We start from the raw sequence: 14,675 nt of genomic DNA, 5'->3' as shown, positions 1-14,675 counted from the left end.
ATTTTTAGCCGAAAGAAACCCCACTGGCTATTTTGGCTGTTTAGCGTGGGTGACGTAATGTGTGAATATGACATTATGTCAAAATTGCTCTGTTAACCTGACAAACACAAATAATTTGGCCGATTCTATGTAGGTGTAAGCTAGAACATGTGTAAACATTACAAACATGATTTGAAAATAATTCGTACATTACGGCTTTAACAGTGATATGTTTGATGTCATGGTTGAACAAGTTGGGCCAAAATGATGTGCAAAAGATGGTTTAAGAAGATATGATTTGAAATAAAGAAGATGTTTCAAGGGGTGTATGTCATCGTTAAATACACTCAGTAAATTGAGCGTTGGAATACGAGTCCTGTTTGACGCATTCTATTAGACTGTGAATCTGGTGATGGTAACCGACAGCAAAACATTATCACAATCATAGGGTCTCATATCTACCAGGAAATATTTTCAGCCCCAATATGTTTTATACACTCAAATTGAATAACCATTAATGTGTACTCCAGAACCAGAACATGAGGTCAAAATTTTAGCTATTATGATTATTAAATAGAGGTCGCAATGAATCGTGCATTGAACAGGTTGCAAATGAGACCATATGTCATAGCTTTGGTCATAGTGTCAAGAATTCTGGAACAATTATAATTTTACTCTATTTTATTGTCATTTCAGCCTATTGGAATCCATGCGTGGTCTTTTCTGGACTTTGTTTGGTTTGACTGATTATGACTCCTTGAATCTTCCACCCAACCTTCACATGACAGAAGCAGTGGGACAATGTATTTTCGCTCTCTATCTTCTTCTAACAATGGTATTCTTGATGAATATGTTGATTGGCATGTTAGGGGGTGCTTTTACCGTGATACAGGTATGACATTATATAGAATCGAATTTTCGCGATTCACAGTACGATGCGCCGCAAGAGGGTTGCTCTAACATTTTTGACCTCCAGGTTCGACTTCCTAGCCACCATTGACTTTCAAGCTAGTGTGATAAAAATAATGTTGAAAACAGCTTCACGAAGGATTCCGTGTGATTGATAGATAGAAGATGGATCTACTTGTATTGTAAATGTCTGTCTTGTTCGCGTGCAATATCATTATATTAACATTAAACGCACAATATATTTCTTTTGTAGTCGTATTACGCGGGCTTTGGGTATCGACAGTTAACCATGATGCACTGTGTATTTTGGCCTCTCCTCAGCAACCGTTGGAGGCGCACAGTATTGTGAATCGACCGAATTGTGTTTGGTGTATCATGGTGTATAATGGCTGGGGATTGGTAGGGATGTGCGTTACTCAGGTTGGTGACGGGTGAGGTGAGGAGCTTGGGAACACGGAGCGTGGGTGTATAGCTTATTGGCTGGCATTCGTCTCGGTCCCAGCCGGGTTGTGTTTAGTGATGAAGGAGCACAAATCGGCTGGGACCGAGACTAGGCTAGCAGCATCTTATTGTTATCATAGTTATCTGTTATAAATATTGCTCGGTATGCAGGCGCTTTAAAGAGGCGCTTCAAAGTGTGGAATGTCTAGTGTGTACGCTCTTGAAGCTGCAATGTCCATGAGTTGTTGTTAATTGGTTTATGGAATGATGTGGGTTCATAGTAATCAGCCATAACCTGTAAAGTGTGTTGAGGCTTGTGGCTCAACGTCAAGTTGTGCCTGTGCGTAGCGCACTATAAATCACTGCGCTTTTTTTCAGACTTTTGAAAGAACTGCCCATTTAAATATGAGATATAAGATACATGATAATTATACACACAGCAAAAGAATTATAATACGAATTCTAAGCACGGACGTTACAAATCAATAGGGCATCCAATTGAGCAATCTGCAACTTGTGAATTTGAATCTTCATTTGGATATTGTATCACCGTGTCTTAATTTCTTAACCGATTTCAACGAATGAGGTCTTAAATCCGAGCTTAAAAGATGCAGCTACTGGGTAATTATGACATAATTATCTTTATTTAGGGTATACAAGGGTGACAAAAACTGGTACCTTTATTGTTAATGTTTTGCTGGCTGTAGAACCTGAGACTAGTAAACCAACTAGTCTCAGGTAGAATGAACTAAACCGATGACATTTCTTTATCATTTAAACCTAGTATAAAGATTACTTGTCACTATATTTCAATTTTCACCATTATAGGAAAACGCAGATACAGAGTGGAAGTTCGCTCGTAGCATCATCATGTGTGAGTACGTGATCGATTCTGCCGTTGTTCCTCCACCGCTAAATCTACTGCCCTCTACGATGTCTTTGTCAGTATTTAGTGCAAGGATTGGTAAACTTAGCTGCTGTCGACGTCGGGTGAGTTGCATCGTGATGAATCCAAATTCTATCGTTGCATAGATTTTTGTTCTACAGCCTGTCTAAAAAAAATGCAAGTGAAAAGCGCCCTCGTTGGCAATTAGAAAATACCGTTGTGACCAGTGTTCACTCTCTCTGGAAATTGAGTGTGCCAAATGAAGTATTTCTCCCCAAAATTGACTCAATTTTGTCTCAGTAATTCCTCAAATTGACTAATTGTAATACAGCATTGCAAATTGTTGTGGGCCAAATATAATTTTCACTGGGCCAAATTTGAGACACACAGCCTCTGAGTAAACACTGGTTGTGACCTGATGCTTACATCATCGACAAGGGCGTTGTCTAAGTTCTCAAATGCCGTTTGATCTAATCAATTTGCTTGTTTTAATCTCGAGATATGCTTACTTAACAACGAAAGGGTAAAATCACAATTGTGCCACTTTTACCAGGGAAGAGGGCTGTACATGTAAATCAATGATAGCATCAAGTTTATCAAAAGTTCCTTCCTGAAATCAAAAGAATGTATCAATTACACAACAATACAAAATTGTTTTTACTGTTTTTACTGTTTTATCACGATACAGGTATAATGATACTCTTTTCCCACTTAAAACAGATTAAAAGATAAAGAAATATTTCATATTCTGCTGTAAAATTAAATACATGTGCATGTCAATTATTTAAAGGCAAACAAATATTGCACACTTATAGGTTAATGAACGCGTATTGCTTGTTTTTTTCGGAGAGAAATTAGACAAAATAATGAACGCGCGCTGATGTTGATGCATCTAAGGGACGAGCCCCGCCCCGAAGGGGGAGTGCATTAGACGCATCAACACCAGCTATCATTGATTTACATGTATCAACCCTCTTCCCTAGTAAAAGTGGCACAATTGTTATTTTACCCTTTCGTTGTTAACTAAACATATCTCGAGATTAAAATAAGCAAATTGGACAAAACAAACGGCCTTTGAGAGCTAAGATAACGTCCTTGACGATGATGTAAGCATCATTTTTTTCAGACAGGATGTATATACCATAATGCACAACTTGTCTGTTGCAGGGGGTTGTGTTGTACTTTCATATTGGCAAATTGGGTATAAATTAGTGACCTTTTAACCAAACAGGTGGTTCAAATATTTTGCCCAATATATACAATTTACCCAACTATTGATAACAATGTTACCTAATGATGTGCCAAATGTTAGAAAAAAAATTGCCGAACTATTCTAACCAACGATTTTTTAATACCTTCATACAAGCATTATCACTAAGTCTAAGGTTTAGAGTTTGAGGTTAGGATTAATGTTTAGAGTAAGGGTAACGGTTAGGGATATAAAAAGTTCATGATATGCTTACATGAAGGTAAGACCGATTTTTAAGGCACTTGGAAGAAAACAATTCATATGGGTATTTATCTCCTTATCAAATTATAGAAAACTTAGAACTCAAGAAGTCCATGCTGATTATTGTCAGCTATCGTCATAAAGTATTTCAATCTTAAATAAATTAATCAATGGACAAAGTGGACCAAAACATTTCGCATACTTGTTATGACCAGTGCACTTTATGTTCATTTTCCGAAGGCTGACACTCCTACAACTAAGAACGAAGTGGAGATGGAGGTAATGGAGAGTAAGAAAGCTGCTAGTTCATTGGACTACCAAGTAAGATGTTTGTCTTTATTTTATTGTGAAGATAACCCCTACTCTATGTTCCATATCTTGTTTGCTATGTCTTACAACTCTTACAACAATCTTACAACTCTAATGATCTCAAAATAACACCCTTGTAAGCATTTCTCATCACGTTTATTCTTATATTATATATATATATATATATATATGGAGAATAAAAGGCTATTTTTGTCTTTTAAACAGATCCTAAGTGCCGCATTAAAGCGTCGTTATATTCGTGACATCATGAAGCATAGCAGTGGGTTTGCTGGTCACTCTGCTGCAGCTGCTGCTGACGATGAGGACATTACTATCGAAACGGTTGGCGAAGGGTAGGTTAGAAAATACCTTTAGTAATTGAAACTGACTATGCAGCCCAAGCCACCCACCTACCTATACCCACTGATCCGCCAACCCGATTCATCCAACCACACAAATAAGCAGGTAAACCAAACAAACAAACAACCAAACAAACAACCACCCCAACAAACGACCAAGTGGCCAATCAAGCAACCAATCAAGCAACCACTGAACCAACCCAATACGCACATGTTCATTTGTCCGACATTACAGGCTGATATCGATAACATTTCAGTCTTAGGGAACACCCCAAAAGTTCGATGAAGCCCTATAAACGAAAGTCCTTTCGTTAGAAGGCTAACCCCCTCCCCCCTCCCTTCTAACGTAAGTTTTCAAATATCGAAAATTCCAACCCGGATTCATAGGATACAGGACCGTCGCTATGGTGGATGGGGATGTGGAGGAGTGCAACAATGCAATGATATTGATCACGTTTATGGAAGAAACCAATATTCTATTTTATTTTAAAATATTTTTCTTCATACCTAAAAAAAAAAAAAAAAAATTATGACTTGCTGGATTTTCAAATAAAAAAGAATCAAGGTGCGGTACAGCTGATTAAAAATGAACTTACAAATTGCAGGTTGCGAGTACTGCACTCTATATTGATTTGAAATTATTTCGAAGCAACCACTGTAAAATGTCAATATCGTACTTCAGAAAATACTACATTTATTAAATCCTTAAAAAGATCAACTTTGACCGATGTTTTAACTACTTTTTTACAAACGTAATCGGACTTTTGACCCCTTCCTCCTATGCCTCCCTAACGAAAGGACTTTCGTTTATTATAGGGCTTCATCGAACTTTTGGGTTGTTCCCTTAAGGATGAAACTTTTCAGCCATGAATGTTTATGTTTCCCGGTAATGTTTACTTCAAATATTTGGGATAATCAGCTTAATCTAAATCTCCTCTCTTTTCATCTTCTCTGATTGAATGTAGGAATTGCTTGAATCTGTGGGATTATCTCACCTAACAATGACAGATATAAAATCATCAATCTGATCGCTTTCTTAATTATTAAGGTTAAACGCCGTCTTTCATGTAGCATTCTGACACAGATTTAGCATTGTTATTATATATTGCAATTGTCATTATAATTTTTTTATCGCTGAGCCGACATTTAATGCCGCATAATAATAGAAGTTGGTAATAAAGAATATCTGAAGGCCAGTTTGCATTACCATGGACTCACTCAAAACGCTACTGACTTGCAGCTGCACTTTTTATTGTTATGCATAGGCGTGGTGAAAGCAGTCGTTCGATACTCCATTTTTCAGTAATGTCAGATAAAACCATGCGTGTATTTTGGGGGGGGGGGGTTTGGGGCCTTGCTGTAAAAGCAGGGGGCGGCAAAAAGGGCGGAAAATTTTGATAAAGCATAAAAATTTGTGAACAAATGGTACAATACATCAAAATGTGCTGCTTTTAGGGCGCTAACGCCTGAAAAAATGTGCTGCTTTTAGGGCGCTAACGCCTGAAACGGCTTTTGAGGAAGGGGCGGCAAAATTTTCTTGGGGCGTCCACGGTACGCCACTGAAAACCACATCTTTTAAACATATTCTGGTGTTAAAATTAGAATTGTGTCTATTAGTGAAATATTTTCGCTTTCAAACTAATATAATTTCGCCGATTATTTATTAAGGCACATCGTACCATGGAAATAACAGTCTATTTCCATGATCGTACACAGGGGTCGCGCATCCAGGCCCTCCATTCAAAAATAAAATCCACTTTGCGCGTGTTACGGGTAAAAAACACAGGTTTTTATGCTTTTCGATCAAATTTTCACTAGTGGCAAATGGTGGTCATAGACCACAAACCTAGCTGGGGCATGTTGGTGTTTTGGAGGTATCTGACCCCTGCAAAATGTTCCAAAAATATTCCCCTGGTCATGAAGTTTGTTGTCACCACACCGAGCCCAGAAAATTAAATTATATGATTTGACCCAGATAACCTTTGACCTGACCCCTGAATAGCGTTCCAAAATGTTCCCCTGGTCAGTAAGTTTATTGTCACAGAGTTTGAGCCCTGTAGGCCTACCCCTTCAGATGTTCAGAAAATGCATTTCTAAAATTTGTCCTCTGTATGACCTTTGACCTGACCCCTGTAAAATGTTCCCCTGGTCATGAGATATGTTGTCACTGAGTTTGAGCCCCACACCCCTTACAGATGTCGAGATAAGGCAATTGTAATATTTTACCCCCTTAATGACCTTTGACCCTAAGTGGGTTAGTTTGAAATAGTCATGGTTGCACATGCAGGTACTTCTTTTGTCCTAAACAAGGTATAGCAGTCGTTGATAGGATATGCAGCTTATAGAACACGGATAGCTCATGTGGCATTTCGAGATAGAGACCCGAAATAGGAATATTTACCAGAGTCTTATGAGGAATAGCACCCCCGGTGGGGAAATAATTTTTTTATTATATTCTGTACTTTTTATCTTTTTCATTTGACCCCACTGGGGTCATATCTTCTTGGAATTTCAAGATATGAAAAGGACCCACAATATGAATATTGACCCAGGTCTAACGAAGAGTGTCACCCCCGGTAGGAAAATTACTAATCGGGGTGTCATAGCGTCTTGGATATTAATCACGTTTAAGAAACAATAATTTTATTTTATTTACAGCAACCACTGTAAAATGTCAATATCGAACTTCAGAAAATACTAAAATTGTACAATTATATATTTTAATATACATTATAATTGTAAAATTTTAAAAATCCTAAAAAAGATCAACTTTGACCGATGTTTTAACTACTTTTTTACAAACGTAATCGGACTTTTTGACCCCCTCCCTCCCTAACGAAAGGACTTTCGTTTATAGGGCTTCATCGAACTTTTGGGTTGCTCCCTTTTTTTTTTTTTCATTCTTCTGATTTCAAAATTGGATCATGACGAAGCCCTCTACCAATGGCCGTATTCCAACAGCTTGTAAAGATATAATCTTATAGCTATTGGGACCTTAACCTAATCACTCTTCTGGAATCGTATCCCTAATTTCAAAGCTTTTCAACTCTAAACATATTTCTAGCACTAATCCAAAATCCCAACCCTAAAACGCGCATCTTATTTTGTTATACACCTATACTCTTCTCCAAACGTGCCCCTTGTGTCATGGTGTGTAATGGCTGGGTTTCTGACCCAAGCCAGCTTGGATAGCCACGAGTCGTTCTACCGATTCGACCTTGCCTTACACAGTCCAAGTTATGACTGAAATTCTAACGAGAACATCGAGCAGTAATAGAGGTTATCCACTTCACTCATGTGTGACTTCTAACAAAAGGCACTGGTTCCCGTAGTATTCCTCATTCAAACTAATTCAATGCACGACCTCGGAGTTACCGTGCATGACTTTGGCGGGCTATTTTGAAACAGTCATAGTTGCACATGCAGGTACTTCTTTAGAATGTCCTAAACAAGGTATAGCAGTCGTTGATAGGATATGCAGCTTATAGAACATGGATAACCTCTATTGTTGGAAATATCGAACACATTCCCATTTCGTATTCGTAATAAAATATCCTAGTTATTTATATTTATGGACATTACAAAACAACAACTCATTCTGTATTTTCATTTCAGTTTGGAAGGCGCAAGAGGCAAAGGGAAACGAAACAAAGGTACGGAGGATGATAACAACACGAATGAAAACGTTCTACAGGTTTGCGAGTTACTCAAGAGTGATTTGAGCCAGATTCAGAGTCAATTGACTCTACTCATTGAAAAATATCCTGATATAAAACAGTGACATATCAATATTTTTTTGTATATAATGCGTATGTATTATATTTATACAGTCATGGAAAAAAGTTTGGAACACTCTTTCTTGTCGAAACACGCTGCTTTTTTCTTGGGAAGACATTCCGATATTTTGACAGTGATGTAAGTGGCCAGAAATTTTAGAGTATACTGCACACGAGGAATACTTTTTGACGATTTATATTGAAAAATAAAGGGGTCTTAAGGCGATACACTACAAAAAGTTGGTTGATAGTTTCTTGTTCAAATAATATTCAACAAATGTGGAATTTATGACATCGATCAAAGCCCAACCACATGATTGATGAAAAGTTAGGTGAAACAAACGTTGGGCACAATTCCCGGGGGGGCACTCAACTTAAATTTTGGTAGGGGTGTGCGGCGCGGAGCGCCGAATTTTGGGAACTAAGAACTGATTTTCGGGCAAAATAGGGGCTTGAAGAACTGAAATTAGGGCCAAATTATAGGCTGTTGAGCTAAAAATGTCTCAATTTTTTCCAAATTTGAGCTTAAAGAGCTCCAATTGTCAGACTTTGAGGCTCAAAGAACTGGAGCAAATCCAAATGTGGGGCTTAAGGAACTGCCGGAGAGCCTGAAAAAGGGACCCTTGACCGCCGCACATACCCGTACCACCTTAACATGTGAGTGCCCCCCCGGGGCACAATTTCGCCCAATCTTTTCGCGGTATACGGCCTAAAAACAGGGTGGTCCAATATTAGTGTGCTTTTGATAGCGAGGTCCCGTTTGGTGACATATCTAAACAATCGTCTATATCAGGCAAAATAGTTACTACGATGACAGAATATACTAGGAATAAAAATGACAGTTTTTTGTCCGGTGTAATTTCTCATAGAAGTCAACGTCACAAACTATAGCATGCATGGCATGTGAATACCTCTTCTTCAGATTTAATTTACTGACGTGTTTTTGACAGTTGCGTAAAACAATTTTCTCATGGCGAGAAGGTGAAAAATATTTCAAACTTTGTCCATGACTGTATAAATCATTATGAACTCAATCAGGGACGTTACTCTACCTCATGATAGTACCTAGCCCTCTCGGCGGTAAATCCTAAACCCCAGCCCTATAACCATATTGAAGTATCCAGATGTTTATTGTTGATTATGTTGATTTCGCGGGGTAATGTACATTTCAAGCATTACGATTACGTATATTTCAAGAGAGTATGATATAGGTTTTTTCATAAACTCGGTTGCCTAACCTGATCGAAGGTGTGTTATTGCTATTTCCATGCAGTAGGTCCTCCCGATAGGTCCTGTACCCGGGTCCTGTAAAGACAATTTTGCTTTTCAAGCAAAATACGAGTGCATACACAAATTTACTTTGATTACTGAGGCATGATCATGTTCAGCTATGGCAATTTCTCACATGGTTATGGTCAGAACTCGTCTTGGAACCCGTACCTCAAAAGAGTAAATTAATTAAGCTCCAATTTATTTTTATGATGACACAAGCAATATTGATTTCGTTCAAAAATATTGTTTGATTTGAACACCCTGTCGCAATGATAATTAACCAGTACAATAACTGATTAATTAATTAGTGTCACATCTTATCATTCATTTCCCTAGCCCCATTACCTACTTTAATTTCCATTAAGCCAAAATCTGTATAATAACAGTTTAATCTTTAATATACACAAACTTCCCATACATACATGTATGACGAATGGGCACTAAATCAATATTCTACGATAGGTGAAACCTATATACAGGGTGTCCCATAAAAAATTACCGGGCAAATAAATTTGGACGTAAGTCGAGAAATAGACATCATAATCCAAAAATCTAAACATCAGCGTGTAGCCCATCGTATTCTGCATCTTATACGCTAATTTAGCTGCAATCGGTTGACTGATCGCGAAGAAATGAGCGATTACATAACGCATGTGTTAATTTAGACTATGCCATAGTCGAATTTTATTAAAAATATGTTATTATTAGTCATGATGAACCCATTTCGTTGAACTCAAAATTATACTGATGTTTATTAAAATTAAAGTATTCAATAGTAAAATGGTCATAAAGAGTTAAAATATCAGACGATTAGTGACTAAAAGTAATTGAATGCAACATTATCTTGCATAATTATAACGGCTCACTTTAATACTGAACAATTCTGAATTTGGAATCTACCAGTTTATTGATAGCGAACCCCGAAATTTCGACTATGAACTTTGAATTGTAAGCAGAACTTTACCCCCTGGACTTTGCTCTCTAAAAACACACTGTCAAGCATACTTGTTTATCAGTCCATTAACCACAAGTACGCGCTAGATGTTTGATGAGAGATCTACTTTCGCGTCTACACAAAAGCGCCGCAAGAGTTGTTTACGGTGTAGTTAATGGTAATGGCGCGGGCCCAGACGATTTAAACCATAGCGAGGTATGGGCGACCAATCACAAGGCAGAGCCATTTAAAGATGCATTACATCATGCCCAATTTTAGTTAGGCCAGAAATTGGCCTAACTCTCCATAGAGTCCCGTGTTAAAAATCTTAACCGCAAGGCAATGTCAGTAGTCCACTTGGGAAGCTAACAAACAGAGGGAGTAGGGTGACTGATCAGATGTGAAAATCTATCAATTGTGCACACATTAATTAAATCAGAGTTTTAAGCTTAAATACAATATCCAGAGTATGCACAATGGGCAAGTGGACTACGGGGTAGTCTAGTGTTAATTCACTTCATTCCAAGTTTGAAAGAAAGATCATTCAACACAATGTACACTAGTGGTTAAACTGTCAATGGGCTTCATATTTTGTTTTATGAAATCCTTTTCATTCTTTTTAAACAACATGTTTCTTGAAAAACATTTAATTAGGTTTTGTTCAAATTTGAAAACATGCACAATATTGAAAATAAAGGCTTGCATAATAGATGATGCTCGGTATTTGTAAATATCTTTTTTTGTTAATGTTGATATAAATGTTGCATAAAGAATAACTACATAAAGAACTCCAACTGGCTTATAAATTTCTCACGCACATTAATGTTTTCGGAATATTTCCAATAAATTGTAATGCAAAGTTTAAATCTTTTAAAACTTCAATATTAATGTTGCATGGTATCAAAATCACACGTAAAGCTGTATTTACTTGATCATTGTCATTCTTGGCTCAAATGTTCTTTGTAAAGTTAAAATATAATATATTTGCACAACCTAAAGAATTAAAGCTGGAGTACTTCCAATTCCAGAAATCAAAGTTTTCTCAGACAAACTATTACTCATCTTCATTGAAAGCATGAATAACATAACGCCGTCGGATTTTAATAGATAATGTGGACTAAATTTAATGAGATACGCAAACTTTAGGAAGCAGTGAGCGAGTATGAAAAAAGCTCCTGCTGATCAAACTTGGAATGAACTGCATTGATGCACGCATTATGCAATCGTTCATATCTTCAGAACCAGTCAATCGAATCAAATCAAATTTTCGTATGTCATGCACAATAAAATAGGCTATGCGCCACATTTTAAAACGTTTGATTCGGATGTTTATTTTTTGACTTACATTCAATTTTATTCACTCGGTATTTTTTTCTGGGACACCCTGTATGTCATGTATGTAGTATTGGAACTGTTCAAATTAAGATGATAACGGATTATGTTTCTTCAAGGCCACGCCCAACGCCATTCTTACTATTTAAAAATTCTGAAACGTATCAAAGAATACCAGCTCTCAGTAGTGCATGAAGGCAAAAACATTTTGAATTTAAGTGGACGAGCAGGTTAAAAATATAAAGCTTATACATGTTATTTAGGGTGATTCACAAAAAATGAAATTGGTATTTTTCAACGGGACACCCCCTCATTTTGTTCATTTTGGTAATAAAATTATACCTGCAAAATATGAAAAAATTCAAAAAAGTTTAGGGGTGCTACCGGTCAATGAACTTTTGTACACAAAGTCAATGGGATTTTTTGTCAAAAATTTCAAACGCTTATTTCAGGGCCTAAAAAGTCTACCAGGCTTGCAAAACTGAAGTAAATGTTCAATGATATACCTAACTTTGTGAAAACATGGGTTTTTACCAAATTAAAGTTCATAGTTGACTGTAATAATAAAACATGTTTCAAAAGTGACAGAGGGAGTGTAGCTCAAGAAAAGAATACCCTGGGATATCCCCTGGAATCCCACCAGGCACCCCAAATTTATACTTTATTGAACTGAACTGTTGATAAAAAAAAGATTAAAATTCTTCACATATTAGTTTACCCCAATGGTGATACCAGCTTTTGAAATCTTATGTAATAGTAACTATCAAAATCCATACATCTGTATCAGGGGTGGTCATTATGGCCATACCTGATGAAGATTTGTATTGTTTGAATTGAATGACCACAGGAAGGATTAGATTCACCATGGTTGAAAAGAAATGTATATAAATTGGGGTCACAACATTGGATAGTGGCCAGTTCAAAACTCCACCTTGTGCAAGGTACTTTATATTAGCCAAGTACCATAATATTTTGGCTGTTACAGCAACTGCCTTGCCCCAAATGTAACTGTTTTCACAAAAATGCAATTTTCTGGAATGCGGGTTAACATTTACAATTTTCTTTAGCATTTATTTTAAGGACATTACTCACACTATGATCAAATATTTTTGGCACAATCAGGGAAAATTAACATGGCTTTTTTGTGTTGTAAAGAAAATGGCTCATAAATCCCATTGACTTTGTGTACAAAAGTTCATTGACCGGTAGCACCCCTAAACTTTTTTGAATTTTTTTCATATTTTGCAGGTATGATTTTATTATCAAAATGAACAAAATGAGGGGGTGTCCCGTTGAAAAATACCAATTTCATTTTTTGTGAATCACCCTAATGTTATGTTATATATATTCAGTCAAGCAAAGCACTTACAGTGAAACTTCTAACAAAACATATGTTTCGTTATTATTCCTTACTGTCCAGACCTCTGTCAAAATGTTGGATTTCAGCCGTTTTGAAGGAAAATCCTCACGATCCACCTGTTAGTTTATAGTTTGATCAGCTCGTAATAGGCGGGAAATGTTAGACTTTTACCACTACGCCGAAAAGTAGCCCTACGTTAAGAGTGCTATTAGTTGACCTGTCTGGTCTTTATTTTGTGTGTTAAAGAAAGTAGACAAAGTATAGGACTTGAATTAATAATTCGTGATGCTTCTGATGAGATGTCAAAATTCTCAAAATAAAATATTTTGATATTAATCCGCGATGTTATAAGGCCCGCCGATTACGAGCTGATCAAAGTATAGTGCCATTTTAAAATAAGTTATAAAGCTTCACACTTTAAATTTAATCATTTGTCTTCCTCTTGTTTTTTCTCGTTCATTTTATTTTAATGCAAACTAAATACAGGCTTGATTTGCACAGGAAACGCTTGTTTTATTCAAAATGTGTTGAATTGAAATCATAGTATAGAATGTTAATGATCATGATGATGTCATCCAAGTGTTATGAATCCAAACTTGAGGCTTATGAAGTATTGCAATTATTCCAAACTCAGGGTTATTATATTACACATATATGCGATTTAGTAATTTGCTATTCCAGAAATTATGTGCATACTCCCTGCACAGAGTTCGGATTTTCAGATTTCTCGCAATTATGATCGCTGGAAATCCAAGCATTCACCGAAAGTGAAATGCTCCAGGCACAAATAGTTAATATTCGCAATACATTTGAAGGAATTGAATTCCGTGGTTTTCATATTTTGTATTGCATTTGCAAGCATTTTTGCTTGCAGAAACGAAACTTAGGCAGGGAAATCCAGATGTTTTTTTAATTGTAGAGTTACCATGTGTGCAACTATTTTCTGCAATAGCCAATTGTTCATCATATCGTCGAGGTTCCGCATATAGGAACATCAACATGACGTAATGATAATTTGTCCATTTCGGATTCGTAATATCAGAGGGTGCTATAAATTATCTATATTAACATGCTATCATTTCAATATCTCACAAATAAATTTCTTTGTCACTAACGACGATAGCATAGTCCATTTGGCTTCCTTAGAGAGAGTGGCGTTCGCGAACGATACACGTGCGATCAAAGACGGTGCGTCTGTTATTTAGCGCGGGATGTGGCACAGAGTGACTGCGCCCGAGCCTACAGATACACCGATTTTGATCGGTCGTGTATCACACCACGCGGATGCTACTGCCTCGAGGAAGTCAAATGGATTATAGGATTGTCCGCATGCCTATGACTAAGCTTTGGTTCACTAAGTTTGGTACTCACGTTGAAGGTGCGAATTTGGCTGGTCGCAGTATCGATTCTGCAGAGTTAATACACGCACGATGTGCGGTTTGTCTGCACGCTTGCGGCGCAACCCCGAAAAAGCATTGACGCCATTACCGAGCTGGAGGTGGTCAAACCAAACTAGGCACTACTGTATATTATGCTTCAAGTAATTTTGAGCATGTTTAACTCTGAATCTAATAATTGTCAAGTCACTTCTGGCTTGTGATGAACAGGGCTCAACATATTTTTACTGCGAGAAATCACGCGACGTAAAGTTTGTATTTTGTCAGCGTA

The 14,675-nt window shown here is 37.1% G+C and overlaps 1 protein-coding gene across 2 annotated transcripts; it reads left to right on the top strand.

The window, feature by feature from the left end:
* The first annotated feature begins 681 nt into the window (after positions 1–681).
* LOC140166527 (short transient receptor potential channel 2 homolog) lies at positions 682–13,820 on the top strand. Of its 2 annotated transcripts, XM_072190010.1 has the most exons (6): positions 682–871; positions 2,158–2,319; positions 3,906–3,986; positions 4,200–4,327; positions 7,949–7,986; positions 13,068–13,820. In XM_072190010.1, the coding sequence occupies exons 1-6, from the start codon at positions 689–691 to the stop codon at positions 13,100–13,102; spliced, it is 627 nt and encodes a 208-aa protein (XP_072046111.1). In that variant the 5' UTR covers positions 682–688; the 3' UTR covers positions 13,103–13,820. The 2 variants fall into 2 exon arrangements, with proteins under 2 accessions (XP_072046111.1, XP_072046110.1); XM_072190009.1 differs by lacking the exon at positions 13,068–13,820 and having other exon boundaries at positions 7,949–8,255.
* The last annotated feature ends 855 nt before the right edge of the window (positions 13,821–14,675 follow it).

The sequence above is a fragment of the Amphiura filiformis genome, chromosome 12 (assembly GCF_039555335.1).
Source record: "Amphiura filiformis chromosome 12, Afil_fr2py, whole genome shotgun sequence".
NCBI lineage: Eukaryota > Metazoa > Echinodermata > Ophiuroidea > Amphilepidida > Amphiuridae > Amphiura > Amphiura filiformis.
This window is presented reverse-complemented; position numbering and strand designations above follow the sequence as displayed.